Source organism: Arvicanthis niloticus, chromosome 1 (assembly GCF_011762505.2).
Source record: "Arvicanthis niloticus isolate mArvNil1 chromosome 1, mArvNil1.pat.X, whole genome shotgun sequence".
Lineage (NCBI taxonomy): Eukaryota > Metazoa > Chordata > Mammalia > Rodentia > Muridae > Arvicanthis > Arvicanthis niloticus.
In genome coordinates, this window is record NC_047658.1 from 141,053,928 (window position 1) to 141,070,422 (window position 16,495).

Genomic DNA, 16,495 nt, shown 5'->3' on the forward strand with positions numbered 1-16,495 from the left:
TTAAGATTTCTTTTTACCCTTCCCATTTATGGCTCCATTCCTATTTACTGGCTTCTACATACACCTCAAGTTAAATACAAAAGTCTGAAGATTTGATGCTAGGCTCCACACTTGTCTTTCTGGGTCTTGGTTACCTCACTCAGTATAATGTTTCCCAATCTTGTCTATTTACCTGAAATTTTCATAGTTGATTTTTTTCCAGATGAATAGCATTCTATTCATCATCCACTCGTTAACTGATGGCACCTCGGCTGTTTCTATGCCCTAGCTATTGTGAGTAGAGCAATGAGCAAGGATGAGCAGCGTCCCTGGAGAAGGGAAGAGAGTAGCTTGGGTGTGTGCTGAAAGTGGTGTATCCGGGTCAAACAGTTGATCTGCACCCATTTGTACTGTGACCTACAGTGCGTGAGGCTTCCCTTTTCTCTACATTTTTGCCAGCATTTGGTTTCTTGTATGTACTAAATCTCAGCTATTCTGACTGGAGTACAGTGAAATCCCAAAGTAGTTTTATCAGTAATTCCCTGGTGGCTAAGGATGGTGTACACTTTCTTCTCCCGAGAAGTCTCTGCTCAGTTCCCTAGCATAGTGACTAACTGGGCTGTTTTATTGATTGTTAGTTTATTGAGTTTGTTTTCTGTATTAGGACACTAATCCTCTACCAGATAAATAGCTGGCAAATACGTTTCTTTTCTAAAGCAGTTTTGTAGGCTGCCTCTTCAGTCAATTAACAGATTCCTTTGCAGTAGGGAAAGTTTTTAATTGTATGAAGTCCCATTTGTTGACTGGTGATCATGTTTCCTGGGCAACCAGGATCCTATTCTGAAAGTTCTTACTTAAGCCTCCCCCTCTTTCTTCTAGAAGTTTCAGGTCTAGTAGTAGGATCTTTAATCCATTTGTAATTGATTTGTTTGCAGGGCAAGAAAGAAGGATCAGGTTTCATTCTTCCTCAGGTAGACAGATGCCACTTTCCTGCTAAGGATCCTCTTTCCTCAAGTGTATATTTTTCCACAGTCAATCGAGTTGTCTGTTTTTATGCCATTTTTGCTAGTATAGCCTTATAGTATAGCTTGAAATCTGGAATGGTGACTCCCCCGTCAGTGTTCAGGATTGTTTGGGCTACCCAGAGTCCTTTGTGCATTCATATGAATTTTTAAAATTTCTTCTTTCAATTTCTGTGAAGAAGAGCATCAATTTTTGATGAGGATTTCATTGACTCTGTTGATGGCTCTTGGTTGGATGACCGTTTTCACAATATGAATCCTACCGATCCACATGCGTGAGTTTTCTCCCTATCTTCAGTGTCTTCCTCGATTTCATTTTTCAGTGTTTTCGAGTTTTCATTCAGTATGTTAATTCCAGTATGTTGATACTTTTAAAGCTACGGCTGTGAATGGAATTTTTTTCCTGGTTTCCATCCCAGACTGTTTATTGTTGGTGTATAGGAAGGGTATTAATTTTAAGGTTAATTTTGTAGTATGCCACATTTCTGAAACCCTTTGTCTTCTCTACAAGTTTCTTGTGGAGTCCTTGAAGCAGTATCTCATGTACAAAATCATTAGCAAATACGGAGACTTTGACTGCTTCCCTCCCTATTTGTATCCTTATTTCATTCTCTTGTCTTATTGTTCTAGCTAGAACTTCAAGCACCTTGTTAACCTCTGATCTTTGTGAGATTGCTTCAAGTTTTTCTGTTTATAATGATGGCTATTGGTTTCTCATATATACTTTTATCAAGCTGAGATCAGTTCCCTCCAGCTCTGCTCTCAAAAAGACGTTTTGTCATGATAAAAAAATGTTGGACATTTTTTAAAGTGACTTTGACAAATTCCAACAGAATCTTTTAAAAGTGTATTTATAGGGCATAGGATGTTAATTCAATATATGTACGCACCCTCAATGATTGAAATAGGGCAGTTATTTCCATTTCTCTTCATTAGAAACTTTCACATTCTTTTATAAATTTTTGGACTATTGTGCTTTTAGAACTAACTTTATTTTGGTGCCAATTACCTGATGAAGGAAATGTGTTTTACTTTGTCGTGAACTCAGGTAGGAAGGGCATGTTTTCATGGCCGCTCATCATCCCTCTCTAGGTTTGAAATCCTTGACCAAGAGAAAAACAGATCAGAAGTATAAGGTGAGGATAAAAATGTTGTGTAGCCTTGTATTGTGGTCACTTGGACCAGAAACTTCTTTCCTCTAGAAATTCAGGAGACTAAATCTTGCTATTTCTCGAACTGTAATTGGACCTGCTGTGTCCAGCAAGTCACAGGAAAGGTACCTAGAGGCCTTGCAGAGAGGAACTCCATTCCTGGCACTTCCTTGTGGAGGAAATAATGGGAAGGAGCTTTCATGTTCATTGCTACAAGTCCGACCAAAAGTAACAGCCTAGGAAGCATCACTGTCTTCAGCTTAATGGAACCTTAAAAAAAGTTTTTCTGGCTTGTGCTATATATTAAACCTTTAGAAGCAAGAGTCCTTTCAGATTTGTAGCGTTCTAGTTGTCATAAAATTGGAAGTAATCAGATGACACAAGAAAAACTCTGAATCTAATCTTTTGCACTCTACCTGTGAGAGTTGTTGGCTCAGTTATTCACGGCCAGAATTCGGCTATATCTGATTTAATTTTTTTTTCAGAGCTTTCTACAGACTTTGTTCAAATGTCTCACCTTGGCTGTAGTTGCGCTAGTTTTCTCTGGTGTAGCCCATTCTTGGTGTGTGAGACAATGGTCAAGTGATCTAACACTGGAGAATGCAGAACACTAAGGGAACCACCATTTCCCAGCCGCCTAAAGAGACCCTATAGTAATCTATAGTGGAGCCAGTTAGGAATTTGCCATTTTAAGAAAGGCCTGGTTGCTGCTGATGCTGCAGGTGCCTGAACCACACTCTTGAGACAGGCAAGTCTGAACCAGGGGAAAAACAAGCTGTGATCTGAGTGTGGTATTCATTACCTTGGCAAGGAGCCAGACTTGTTTCCGAATTATTTAAAAGATGCTTTTACATATGGAGAGCTGAATTCAAGTTGTAACAAAGAACATGAAATATTTACTGCTGGGTCCGTAATCAATGGGAAAGCTTTTTTTCTGAGTCTTGCATTTCTGAAGCACACTGCCTTCTTCTGAAGAGTTAGCCTGAATATGTATGCCCCATGAACTTCGAAGGCCATACATAATGGCTTCATTAGTAAAACTCAAAGACAGCAGTAGAAGTGACTTTTCTCCATAATTTATTAGGATTTTCTCAGTCGAGAACTAATTAACAAAGCACTTACTAGTAGATGAAAGTTTAAGAGACGTATTTATGTTTCAAAAAATGAACCTGGAAGGTACTCTTTTTCTTGAAAGAGCTTCTCTGGAACTTACCAGTTTTCTCTTTTTTTTTTTTTTTTTTTTGAAGGAGAGGGGGTTGTTTGCTTGTTTGTTTGATTTGGTTTGGTTTTTGTTGTTTTTCGGGGGTTGGCATTTCTTTTTATTCTGTGACAATGGAGGGAGACTCTAGAAACTGCCAATTAAACTAGATATATTGTGGGATAGAATCAAATCCTTACAGTAACTTTAATGCAAGAAACTTTCTGGAGAACTTCAAAGTCAATAACATGAGCCCCACTGGGACACAAATGACCTAGGATGGGTAAGGCCCACAGTTTACCTGAGAGTCAATGAAGCTTTACTTGAAACACTTGCATACGTATCTCAGAAATGCCACATAATTCTATTTTGAAACTTATGAAGAGGTCTTATATCAACAAGGGTGTATATTTTTCCTGGATGTGTGTCTTTTTGGGTGTACTTGTGTTGGTCATATCATTGACTCTTATTGGAAGGATTTCCTAAAGTGCTAGTATTGGGTTTTTGGAAAAGAAAGTATATGAATTAAATAGTTATGTATATTTAAAAGAGTATAATTGAAAATTTAAATGCTGTATTGCAGAAAAAGTTAGCTGCTATGCCTGACCACACAGATGTTTCTCTAAGCCCAGAAGAGCGCGTCCGTGCCCTAAGCAAGCTTGGTTGTAATATCTCCATTAATGAAGACATCACCCCACGCCGTTACTTCAGGTCCGGAGTGGAAATGGAAAGAATGGCATCTGTGTATTTGGAAGAAGGAAACCTGGAAAATGCCTTTGTTCTTTATAACAAATTTATAACGTAAGTCATGCTTTAGAGTAGTGGTTTCCAACCTCTACTCTATTGCAACCTCTTTGGGGGTCGAATGACCCTTTCATAGAGGTGGCATATCAGACACACTGCATATTACATATTTGCACTGTGATTCACAACAGTAGCAAAATTGCAGTTATAAAGTTGCAACGGAAGGAAGTTTATGGTTGGGGGGTCGCCACAATGTAGAAACTGTATTCAAAGGTTGCATCATTAGGAAGGGTGAGAACCACTGTTTTCATGGTCTTTTGAATGAGAACATTGGAATGGTGGTTATGTGATGTTTTGATATGACAGTTTGCATAGCATGAGAGCTTTTATATTCAAACCAGTTTGGCTGTTTTGACTCTCAGGAATGAAAGGAAGGTCTGGGAGGGGTTGAGACTCTCAACAGGCAGAGGAACCTGTCTTGTTCTTCACAACTATAATTTCATATTTCATGCCATTTTCTTCCCATAGGCACATAAGGTTTCCGACAGGAGCCAGGTTACTCTATTAGAACAGTGCTTCTCAACCTGGGGTTCATAACCCTTCAGGGAGTCAAATGACCATTTCACAGGGGTTGCCTAAGACCATTAGAAAACACAAATATTTACATTATGGTTTGTAACAGTAACAAACTGTTACATTATAAAGTAGCAACAAAAATAATTTTATGGTCGGGGGTTACCAGGACATGATGAACTATATTAAGGGTCCACAGCAGCATCAGGAAGGTTGAGGACCACTGATCTACAGCATGCGGAATCTGCCATCATTATTTAAAAAATTCAGTTTGAAGAGTTAAGAGTAGGAGAGTGTAGAAAAGACGTGATTACCGGAGAGCATATAATAGTCCATTTCATATAGAATCGATCAATTTGTTTTGAGAAGGTATTTGTACAAGAATTTAATGTATGGAAGAGCTATCAAAATATTGAGCAAAAGTGACTGCACCACAATATTCACCCAAAATTACCACATTCCTCCCGCCCCCAACATTTGTTAGTAATGTATCCTAACTTCGAGAGTTAACGTAAGTGCTTTTGGACTTTCCTTATAACTTTGGTAACTTTACTACCTAGAAGATCTCTTTTTATCAATAATGATGAAATCTAAACTAAGTCTCCTATTGTTTTAATTTAAAATCATGTGTTAATTAATTTCATTAATTTGTAATTAAAAATAGTTATGTATGTTTCTGATTTTGTTTGCATACACATTTTCCAATGGCTAAACCAAGCTAGTTTATTACATCACCTACTTGCCAAGTTTCATAGTGAGAATGTTTAAAACCTCATTGTCTTGGCAGTTTTCTAGCGTAAAGTTCATTAATTATGAACACCACAGTGTACACCAGATCTCTAAACATATTCCTCCAAGCTGAAGGGTTGTTTCCTTTTAATGTTATAAAAAAAATGTATTATGTAGGATGGCTATATTATGCATACATTTGTATGCATGAATGTAGGTGCATGCATACCATAGCATACATGTTGAGTTCAGGAAACAACCTCAGGTGTCAGTTCTTGCCTTCTACCTTGTTTGAAATAAGGTCCCAGTTTTTTGGTGTTGTTGTTTATCCTGTGACACTGTTCCTGGGGAGACAGGAATGTCTAATCACCCCAGATAAGGAACTGACAACAAACTAAAGTAAGAATACCACTAAAATCCACCTTGGCAAACCACTGAATATTATTGGGGTCATTTACAGGAGAATAGGTGAAGGGTTACATACAGGAGCAAAAATGACCCAAATGTAGCAGCAATACCAAAAACCCACCCCAGCATTCCAGCTCATGAAACCTGGAGCACACAGCACAACTTGCTGGAAACTCAATAGATTGGAATCTGTCTCTTTCAAGCCATCCATGTGGTCGAGGCCTCTTCTAGGTAGCTCAACCTGTCTGAGAGTGTATCTTAACAGTCCTGACTGCTTAAATATGCTTGAGAAAGGAGGGACCTAATGAATCTGGTCAGTTTTAGGGACTTCCTGAACTCTTCAAGTTGTTTACTTCCTCAGTTTAAAGAGCTTCCCCAAAAGATGGTAGGTTTTACCCTCCCCCCCCCCTTAGAAAACCCTGTGTCTTAGCAAGCTTCCCTCCAAAACAGAAGGGTTTTACTCAGATGTAATTGTCACACAGCATTACTGATTACTGAAGTGTGGTTGTTTCCAGATTTTACAAGAGTTCAGGAGATTCAAACACAGCTCTGCAATGCTTTACTGTCGGAGCCATCTTTCTAGTGCCCTCCCACCTCCTTTTGCTTTCTTTGTTTAGACAAAGGGTTTCATGTAGCCCAGACTGGAAAACACAATGTACCTGGGGAAGGATGAAGTTAAAATTCCTGGTCCTTTCCTCCTGCCTCTTCCGAGTCTTGTGGATCACAAGTGCATGCTAATACATGTGGCAAAGCCTTTGACTTTTAAACATTCCAAATACATGAAACAAGTGTATTCTGTATTTTGTTCATTTTATTTATAATTTCAGTAGTTTAGTTGGGGGTGGTTATTCTGAAAACATTCAAATGAAAAGAATAAACTATTTTTAAAAACCAGTTTTAGTGATTCCACCAAGGACAAAGTAAAAAGAATTTACATACTATTTAATTTCTAAGGTAATAAGCTTGAAAGATTAACTTGGAAATCTAGAGAATGGGTGACTGTCTTCATCCCACAGGGGAAAAATCAATTGTTAGCAGGAAGCTGAACAATAAATATGACGCTGAGGATTGTCCATCACAGTTTATGACCAAAATGCTTTAAAAGCTTCAGTTTCTGAACTATATTTCCGATGGGTCACATATTTTCCACCTTCAGATCCTATTTTATGTAAACTTCTGCACATCTGCCACATGAATCCCCCGCTGGGTTAGTGAGTCTTCCGAGTGTTTGAATTCTTTTGTCATATTAGCTGAGTAAGAATTTCTACATCACTTACTTTCCCTGGGCCTGAGTGATGTATCAACAAATGAGGCCTTATGGGAGAAAATCTCTGAGGACACTTTTAGTTTGAGGGTCTGTGACTTTCCTGTTTCTGAAGTCTTTGGCAGCTGACTGCTTTCCTTTAGCTTCTGCAAGCCTTCACTGCCACATGTCAGAAATGAAAGTCATACTTGTATTTAAGTGTGACCTATAACCTGTCATCAGGTGAAATAAAATGAATATGTCTGTGTGGTTGAAGGCATCAAAATCAGTAGTCGTAAGCTACCCATATTAGATGATCTACACCCCATCGTGATCTATTAAGAAAATGCTAGTCATTCATTTTGCAAATCTACATTGATCACTTATTCTGGGCTGATACCATTCTTCTTCCAGGGGCACATCATAGAATAGGGAAGAGAAACGTGTACCCCTGCAGAATTGCTATCTTCACTTTCCCTGGGAGCAGTGCACCTGTTTCTCATTTTTTTTTTTTCTTTTCTTCACCTCTCTCTGCTGAATCTTTTTCCTCCAGAGTATGGTGGGAAATGACATCCATTTAACATGTCCACTAGTGATTCTGTTGCTGTCTCTCTTAGCTGTGAATCTTCAGTTATGAGTTTTTATAAACACATGAGAGTGATGCTGACTCATGGGTGGTTGTTTGAGTCTTTTTAGGGATTAAAGGGATTTATACTCATCATTCCAAAATCTTGCATATAACAAAGACAGTGCCCTGGGCTGGGGGTGGGGTGATTTCAAGTACCCAGAACGGAAGAAAAACTAGAATTTTCTAGAAGGGAGTATGTAGCAAGTATATAGAAATCTTGACCTTAACCCTTGTCTTACTTTGCTTTCTGTTGCTGTGATAAAGGCATAACCAAAAATAACTTGAGAAACAAAGGGTTAATATTTCAGCAGTCCAATCACAGTCCATCATGAAGGGAAGTCAAGACAAGAACTCAGAGTAGAAACCTAGATGCAAACTGAAGCAGAAGCCATAGAGGAGCCATGCTTACTAGTTTATTCCTCATGGCGTGCTCAGCTTGCTTTCTTATACAATCTAGGACTGCCTGCCTAGGAATAGCACCACCCTTAGGGGACTGGACCTTCCCACAGGCATCATTAATCAAGTAAAAGTCTCACAGAGTTGCTTACAGGCCAATTCAAAGGAAGCATTTTCTCAATTGAGCTTGTGTCAAATGGATAAAACACTAGCCAGTAAACTAAATGAAGAACACTTTGTTTGGTGAAAGTACTTGTTTACCTAGGATAATAGGTATACCAACCTTTAGAGAGATGGTGGGTGTAAAGAACATAGTTAAATAAAAAGTTTTTGTGTGGATTTTTTAAAAAAAAAAAGAATGCTTGTTAGAAAGTCACTGAGTTTTTGTTCTCACAGGATGCTAATGCTGTATTTTCTCTTTCTCTAGATTATTTGTAGAAAAACTTCCCAGTCATAGAGATTACCAGCAGTGTGCAGTGCCAGAGAAGCAGGATATCATGAAGGTACACTGGACTGATTCTCCACTGTGGGATTAAATGCCAAGTATCCATTATTGATTCACAGCCTCCTTTCATCCTTGCCCTGACCTCTGGAGAGTATTAACACAAGGACCCCATTCCATCAAACATGACAGTTTGATTTCTCCCTAAGATGTCTAATGATTATGACTATGTGCATTCAAGGTGTCTAATTGACATTACAAAAAATAAGATGAGAGAATTCCTCCCAGAGATTGACAGACTGGTTATTTTCCTGGGCTTACTTGACCCAGCCACGTTAGCTGCTGTTGGTTACTCTCCACTGGATGGAGTAACTATCTTAAAATCAGTGGGGATTTTTAAGGTAGCCCCCAAGTTTTAGCTACAGTCACAGAGTGTGCTCAACTTCTGAACCCTATAGAGGACAGTGGTCCCATTGAATTTTATTATTTAGAGACATTGTAACCGTCTCTTCATTTGTGTAAGTTTATACTGTGACCTTTCACATAGTAACAAAGTCACTGCAATATATGTTTGTTAGGACCCATCCCTGTGGCATTTACTTCCTAGAATGAAATTTTGATGGGAGAGTTTAGCTAGGAATGAGATGCTTGGATCCTCATCCAACTGGACCATTTATTACCAATGTGTATGAGCCAATCTCCCTAGGCTTTTGCTTCCCTTCTTCCAGAAGGGAGGGTATGATTGGACTCTATCCAGTTTCCTAGGTTTTCCTGCCATTAAGAACCAATGAAGAAGTTGTCTATCTCGGCTCTCTCAGTAGACCTGGGATTAGGACTTGGAATATGAGTTGTCATAAAAGGTTTCTCAGATGCTTATTCAACACCCCTACTCACCATATATACTTTAATACCCCTTGTAACACCAACGTTATGTGATTTCCATATGCAATGTGAAATCCTATTGGCCCCTACCTAAAATGCTTATCTAACTAGCAGAATAAATAGAGATTATATAAAGGAACACATTTTTTTTTTTTTTTAATTTTCCGTCATTCCTAAAAGCTGTATTTTGGAATCCTAGAATAGATCTATTTTTCTGAGCATTCCAGCTGTGTATCTTTCTCAGCTGATGCTCTGAAAGGGTGTACTAAAAATCTCTCTGATTGGTACGTTTATATGTTTTTGAAAGAAACTGAAGGAGATTGCATTCCCAAGGACGGACGAATTGAAAACAAGCCTGCTAAGAAAATACAACATAGAATACCAAGAGTATTTGCAAAGTAAAGTAAGTTCAGTCGGTACATTTATTTCTTCACAGTTTTCTGTGAAAATGGTTTTAAAAATATCATTTGTGTATGAGTTTTTTAAATGTATACACTTAAATTAAAAATTAAAGATGCAATGATGTAAAACTCATAAAGAATTCATGTGGGGGTTCTGTTTAAGCAGATGCTCTAAGGATGTGCTGTTTTCATTCCCTAAAACATCTCATAAAGCAGTGCATTAGGAAATAGATTTCCTACGGTGATTTAAATAGAGCTTCCAACCAGCCCTTGCCAGTGTAACCTTGAGACAGATGGCTGATACATTTGTTTTTCCAGATGAACAGAAGCTGCAGAAAGTAGACAGAACAGAGCATGATTTTTGATGTTTATAATCACGTAGGACTTGGAAATGTGAATCCAGGTCTTAAATAGTACGGTCAACATTCCGTCCAGATAGAACAGCTAACCATGTGCCCGAGGCATCATCAGAGTTCCAATGGATTTTCCTTTCTGAATTCTTATTACATAGTGAAAGAAGACTAGAGGGCATGGAAAGGAGAGTTTAACTAGTAAATCTCTGGTAATCTCAAATTCGGGATGCAAATCCTTATGTTGTATCAGATTACTAGACATGAGTTGCTTTAAATGATATTTAGTAACTCCATTAGTCCTTAAGATGACCCAGCCAGTCCCCTACTAATTGAGGCAAAATCCTATGGCTGAATCTATTTTTCTATATGCTAGGCTGGTAATTCCCCAGGTGCATTCCCCATGTACTTGCTGTTTGAGTCTCTCTCACTCAGGTTATTTCTGCTCCATCAATCTGCCCTCAGGGGGCATTTCACTTAGTCAAGTGCTCCTAGTTCACCAAGTCTGATGGAGACTTCCTGTTCTCTTCTCTCTACCGCTGATCCACAGCCTAGTAACCGAAGCCCCTCCTACCTTTAGTCTCCCCAGTAATTAGCTATAGCCGCTTTTATTTAACCAATAGCTTTCAATTGAGGAGCAGGGATTACACAATAAAGGGCAGAGTACATGAGAATTCTCTCACGGGGGCAACCAGGTCTTGGGCTACAGAATTTAGCATTTGAATACACAGCAGCTCCAAACCAAGCTCCAACAGATACATTTCTTTGTCTCTTTCTCTGGAGTTTGCCAGCTCTACCACCTCTTACTTCACTTCAATTTCTCTACCTCAGCAAATAGTCCCAGAGCGGGAGGACTGGATAGCATGAGGTGTTTTGACTAATCTGTAGAGGGAATATCGGTGGCACGCCTTTACTCTGGGAGGAGCAGATCAGACAGCTGTGCTGTGTTCTACTTGTGCTAATACCAGTGGCCTCATGTATCCTGTGTGGAAATTTCTGGAGTGAAAGAGTGGCGACAGACAGGAGGGTAACAAACCTACCTGTAAGCCCTGACCGTGGGCAGCACCAACATCCCATGATGCTTGTTAGAAACGTAGAACACATGTCAAATCAGAATTTCTAATGTTAAGAAGGCCCAGAGTGATGCGTGTGTAAAGCATTGCTGTAAACTGAGTCTCCTGAACTCTCCTCACCTTAGGGTACCTTGCTACTATGTTTCTTTCAGCATCCATTGAGAAACTTACTAGCCTTGATACCCCTCTAATCTGATAATGCCCAGGTATTCGTTTCGCACTCGTGTTGTGATTCTTTATTTTTAGCCTAATTTTTGGTTAGTTCTGATAGAAGAAATGTGGAACACTTTGGGGAACCATTTCTCTGTGATTCCCTTTCACCATGATGCACCCCTAGGAAAAGTATTCTATAGACAAATACAGAAAGGCTCTCGGGAGCCCCAAGCTAAAGAACATCTTTGTATAATGGACATACTCCATTTGGCATTTCCTGCACAGCAGCCCAGCCCAGGAGATTGTCGGGTACTCAGAATGTGACTAGTGTGTCTGAGAACCACATTGCTGAATTCATCTAAGCTCAGCTAGTTTGAGTTTAAAAAAGAGTATCTGGCAAGCTGCTACCTGACTGGACAGGGTCAATTAAGGGCTGAGATTCTTTGCTCAAGTGGTCTGAGGAGTCAGGAAGACAGGACACTGGTATTCCAGTCCATAGAAGCACTGGGGAATATAGACAGCACACCTGCTGAGCAGGTTTTGGTGGAATGTGATGACTTGAGAGGCCATGTTCATCAAATTAAACGTTTTTGCTGTAATGTTTATTTTTTTGTTTTACTAAGAATATCTCTGTCTGACTGTCTCTGACTGTCTCTCTTTCTCTCTTTCTCTCTCTGTCAGAGGACTGAAACTATCTACTTTCTGTTTGATGTTTTTGTCTCAGAAAACTTAACATTTTTTTCCCTCCTGTCAACCATCTTAGAACAAATATAAAGCAGAAATTCTCAAAAAGTTGGAACACCAGAGACTGATAGAGGCAGAGCGGCAGCGGATAGCCCAGATGCGCCAGCAGCAACTAGAGTCCGAACAGTTCCTGTTTTTCGAAGATCAACTCAAGAAGCAGGAGTTGGCTCGGGGCCAGACACGAAGTCAGGACTCCCCAGTGCTGTCTGAGCAGACTGATGGAAGTGGGCTGTCCTGCTTTTCCACTCACCAGAACAACTCTCTGAGGAATGTATTTGCAGACCACCCTCATAAAAGTGATGGAAGCAATTTCGCTAACTACTCTCCTCCAGTGAACAGGGCCCTAAAGCCGGCGGCCACCCTGAGTGCCGTTCAGAGTAAGTGATGTGGGATGCAGGTGCATCTGACCTCCATTACATCTACCTTTAAAATCCAACCCACGGAACTGCCTGCTTATAGAGCAATCATATTTTGATACTGGGTAGAGATTTTGAATGAGGAGTCCTAGCATTTATTTTCCTTTGTTGTGTTTTACTCAAGACACGCATACATGTTAAAGGGAAACACTGGAAAGGAAAGAAGATACTGAAAAATTGGTTGTTGATATACTTCGGTGTTTAACATCAGCCTGAGCTGGTAGGGTCTCTGTCCCATTGACAGCCAAGCTGTGAACAGTGGGGCTTTCCACCAGCACTTAGTGATCTCAAGCGCTGCCATGTCGGCTCTACGAAATTTCCCAAATCGAATAGGCATTTCTTTTTCACAGAGGCACCTATTAAAGGAATTTGGTAGGCAGCCATTGCTCTTGCTGCTTTACTAGCAATTGTTTAAAACAAAATGTGCTTTTGTCTACTGATCGATCACAGCATGGTAGAAGGTAACACGTAGCAGACATAACGAGTTTTCATCCTGTGTCTTACGATGATGTGTCAACTGTGGCCTGTGGGTTCTCTGGCATATTTGCAGTGTGCAGAGAGAAAACACCATATGAAAGAGTTGCTCCAGAGGCCAATTGTGTAACAGTGCTGACTCTTTATAAACTTTCTTATAAAATACTTTGTATATGAAATGTACATGTCAGTTTGTCCTCCTTCTAATCCATGTTAACTTTCAGGAGATTTGATTTTTTTTTTTTTTTAAAGCTAACTATGGAAAGTGAAATGCCCTGTAGTTTCAGTGTTGAAATTTATACTTTAGTCACTCACTGAAATTTGAAAGGACGTGATCCAAAACTTGTTTTATTGTGTTTCTCCTTTCTGTCTTAGATCTGGTGGTTGAAGGACTGAGGTGTGTAGTTTTATCAAGAGACCTTTGCCATAAATTTCTGCTGCTGGCTGACTCTAACACAGTGAGAGGAATAGAAACCTGTGGGATCCTCTGTGGAAAACTGGTACAGTCTTATTTCATCTCTCAATAGGATGCTTTGAGTAGTACTGGCTTCCCTGTGATAGGAAGAGCAGGGTAGATGGGGAGACGTAACAATATGAAGTTAATATTAACATCCTTAAACTACTGACATTATTCATGGATTCGGCATTCTAAAGAAAATGAGCTCTAAAATTTCAGTAACACCATAAAATGCTATAAACAATTTAGTAAAATGGCAGATAACAAGGCAAGATTCAGGGAATAGAACTTAGCACCTTGGAAGGTCCTAAGGCTAGAGAGCGGATGGTGCTTTAGAAGGGTGGGAAGTCCCCAGGCCCGGAGGACGACAGCATCTCACAGCTCAGTGACCTAAAACCCTCCTCTTTACTTCAAGACTCTTTCTTTTCCACACTTACCTTTTCCCCAAGGAGAGTGACATGTTTCTTCTTACTTCATTGTAAAAGCCGTATTATTTTAAGTTTGGAAGACACTGGCGACTTTTAGAGGAAAATACAAATTCTTTCATAATTACACACAATTAATAAAAACAAGACATCTGCTCCTACAACTCATGGGAATACCTTTAAGTAACATCACGCATTTGAGAAATTAGTCTGTCTCTCTAAAGGAACCTGGTCTTGTGGTGTGAAGTCATTTTCCACTGTAGGTCAAGTATGCCAAGGCATCATTTGTTAACTACACATCCATTACCATGGCTCGCCTGGATACTAATTCCCTTGTACTTTCTACAGCAGCAATGGGTTTCAAGCCCCAAATAACAGATGTCCAAAACTTGAAGTAGAGTCAACTTTTCTGCTTGTTTTTGAATTGTAAGAGTGTGTAGTGAGGGGGTGGTACACAGGCTGAGGTGTGCTAGGCAGTGACATCCTACTCAGATGTCTTTTCTGACAGAGGCGTGTTACTTTGTTTGTCTTCTAGACACACAATGAATTCACCATTACCCATGTGGTCGTGCCAAAGCAGTCTGCTGGCCCAGACTATTGCGATGTGGAGAACGTAGAGGAATTATTCAGTGTTCAGGATCAACATGGCCTCCTCACACTGGGATGGATTCATGTATGTTTGACCTTCTGGGTTTTTGATTATTTCTGTATGGTGTGTTGTTTTCTTCATACAGGTATTTGGATGAATTTAAATAATTTCTTCTTTTCATATTTTCCAAGAGGTATTAATTATCATGATATCAAAGCAATATTCAATGCGAGTTGTGTATGAATCTGTCACATTTGGATTTGAAAGGGGTATTCTAGACTTGTGTGTTTCAGAATTAAGAAAGGTAACACGTAGCAGTAGGTCTTGCTCTGATGGGTTCAGATAATCCAATGGATTAGATTTAGCCTTAGCCAAATTCTTAACTGTGTAATAATCTCCTTTCCTTTGCTGTGGGTCTAAATTAGATTATTAGCCTTTTTCTGAAGGCACTTCTTTTAAACAATGTTTGTGTGTACTAAAGAGGGGCCACACATGACATTGCCCTGCAGAGCAGAAGTATATTCATAAAATTCATAAATGGGGAACTTGCACAGATGACTAGGGTTAAAATATTGGGTTCTGACATCATGTTTGTTTGTTTGTTTGTTTGTTTGTTTGAGACAGGGTTTCTCTGTGTAGCCCTGGCTGTCCTGGAACTCACTCTGTAGACCAGGCTGGCCTTGAACTCAGAAATCCACCTGCTTCTGCCTCCCAAGTGCTGGGATTAAAGGCATGCGCCATCACTGCCCAGCCTGGTATTTTTCTTTTTATTTAGTTATACACAGCTCAGTCTGGGGACTTTGTTCATTTATGGATTTATAGTATCTAAGACTAGACTAGACTAGACTAGACTAGACTAGACTAGACTAGACTAGGGACTGGAAGAAACATCAGGGCTTTGGCACTGGTGCCCAGTGAGAGCTACTTTCTGCTTCCAAGACAATAGCTTACTGCTCTATCCTTGTATGGTGGAAGATAGAGGATCAAGAGAGCAGTTCCCTCACCCAGAATCCCTTATGCTGGGCTGCTGTTGGTCACCTCCTAAAGAATGTGGTTTCTACTGCCATCTCTTCAATTAGATGATTTCTCTTTCCCCTATAGAAAGTCAAGGGACGTCATCAGTCTGATGATAGCAGTAACAAGTCATCTCACTAGCGTGGGATGCAGACCAAAAGTCCCAATGCACTGTCTGGGTGTCTGCAATAGACTCAGAAGACTAAATAAGGTTTGGTTTGCATTTAGTTTGTAGAAAAGGGTTGGGTAGTGTGCTAAGGGTTATTGTGGTATGATTTAAGAGGTTAGGAGATACCACTCTTACTCTATCTTTGAGTCCCTCTATCCCCTAAGTCCTGAGTGTTAACTCCTTATTTTCAAGTTTTTTTCATTGATTAAGTGAAGCTAATGAGAGCATTGATTTGATATTGTCAGTAAAGGCGATAGGACTGGAAAGCCCTCTGAAAAGTATGAATGGCCACTGAAACGTGAGAATTTATTTGTAAAAAGGAGTAATGCATACATGTACACACACACATAAATATGTGTAGTACCACTGTATCACACATGCATATATGCACGCACACATGCATCTGCACACAGTCACACATACACACACACACACACACACACACACACACACACACACATACACACATACATGTGCACATACACAAGCTGTATCAAGGAATTATAACCAACTAAAAGTGGTAGTTTTAAAAATTACATATGCGGGCCAGTCAGTGTTCTTCTTGATAAATAATTCCCAAATTAGAATCCAAAGTTTCCCTAAGATGGGCTGTGTCTGTTACACATGCTTCGTCAGTTTAAGTTGTTTAAGTAACGGACTTGTCAACATTCTGGATGTCTAGGACTTCAGATTTGAATTGATTTTATTGTATCAAGCTGTTGAAATTGAATGAAAATACACACATTTATAAAGCTCAGGGAAGTTGTGTTGGTTTTTACAGCACACAATAACAGCAACCAACCTTAGGGCTGGATCCTTGGTATAAACTCTCAGG

General features: G+C 39.6%; 1 protein-coding gene across 4 annotated transcripts in view; it reads left to right on the forward strand.

Annotated features, from left to right (window-relative positions):
* Positions 1 to 16,495, forward strand: part of Stambpl1 (STAM binding protein like 1) — a 51,102-nt gene that overhangs the window by 31,644 nt on the left and 2,963 nt on the right. For all 4 annotated transcript variants that reach the window (XM_034487891.2, XM_076919183.1, XM_076919185.1 and 1 more), the window contains 6 exons: positions 3,934 to 4,151; positions 8,499 to 8,574; positions 9,703 to 9,798; positions 12,136 to 12,493; positions 13,382 to 13,506; positions 14,424 to 14,561. In XM_034487891.2, coding sequence (XP_034343782.1) covers positions 3,934 to 4,151; positions 8,499 to 8,574; positions 9,703 to 9,798; positions 12,136 to 12,493; positions 13,382 to 13,506; positions 14,424 to 14,561 — 1,011 coding nt within the window. The remainder of the gene's footprint in view (positions 1 to 3,933; positions 4,152 to 8,498; positions 8,575 to 9,702; positions 9,799 to 12,135; positions 12,494 to 13,381; positions 13,507 to 14,423; positions 14,562 to 16,495) is intronic.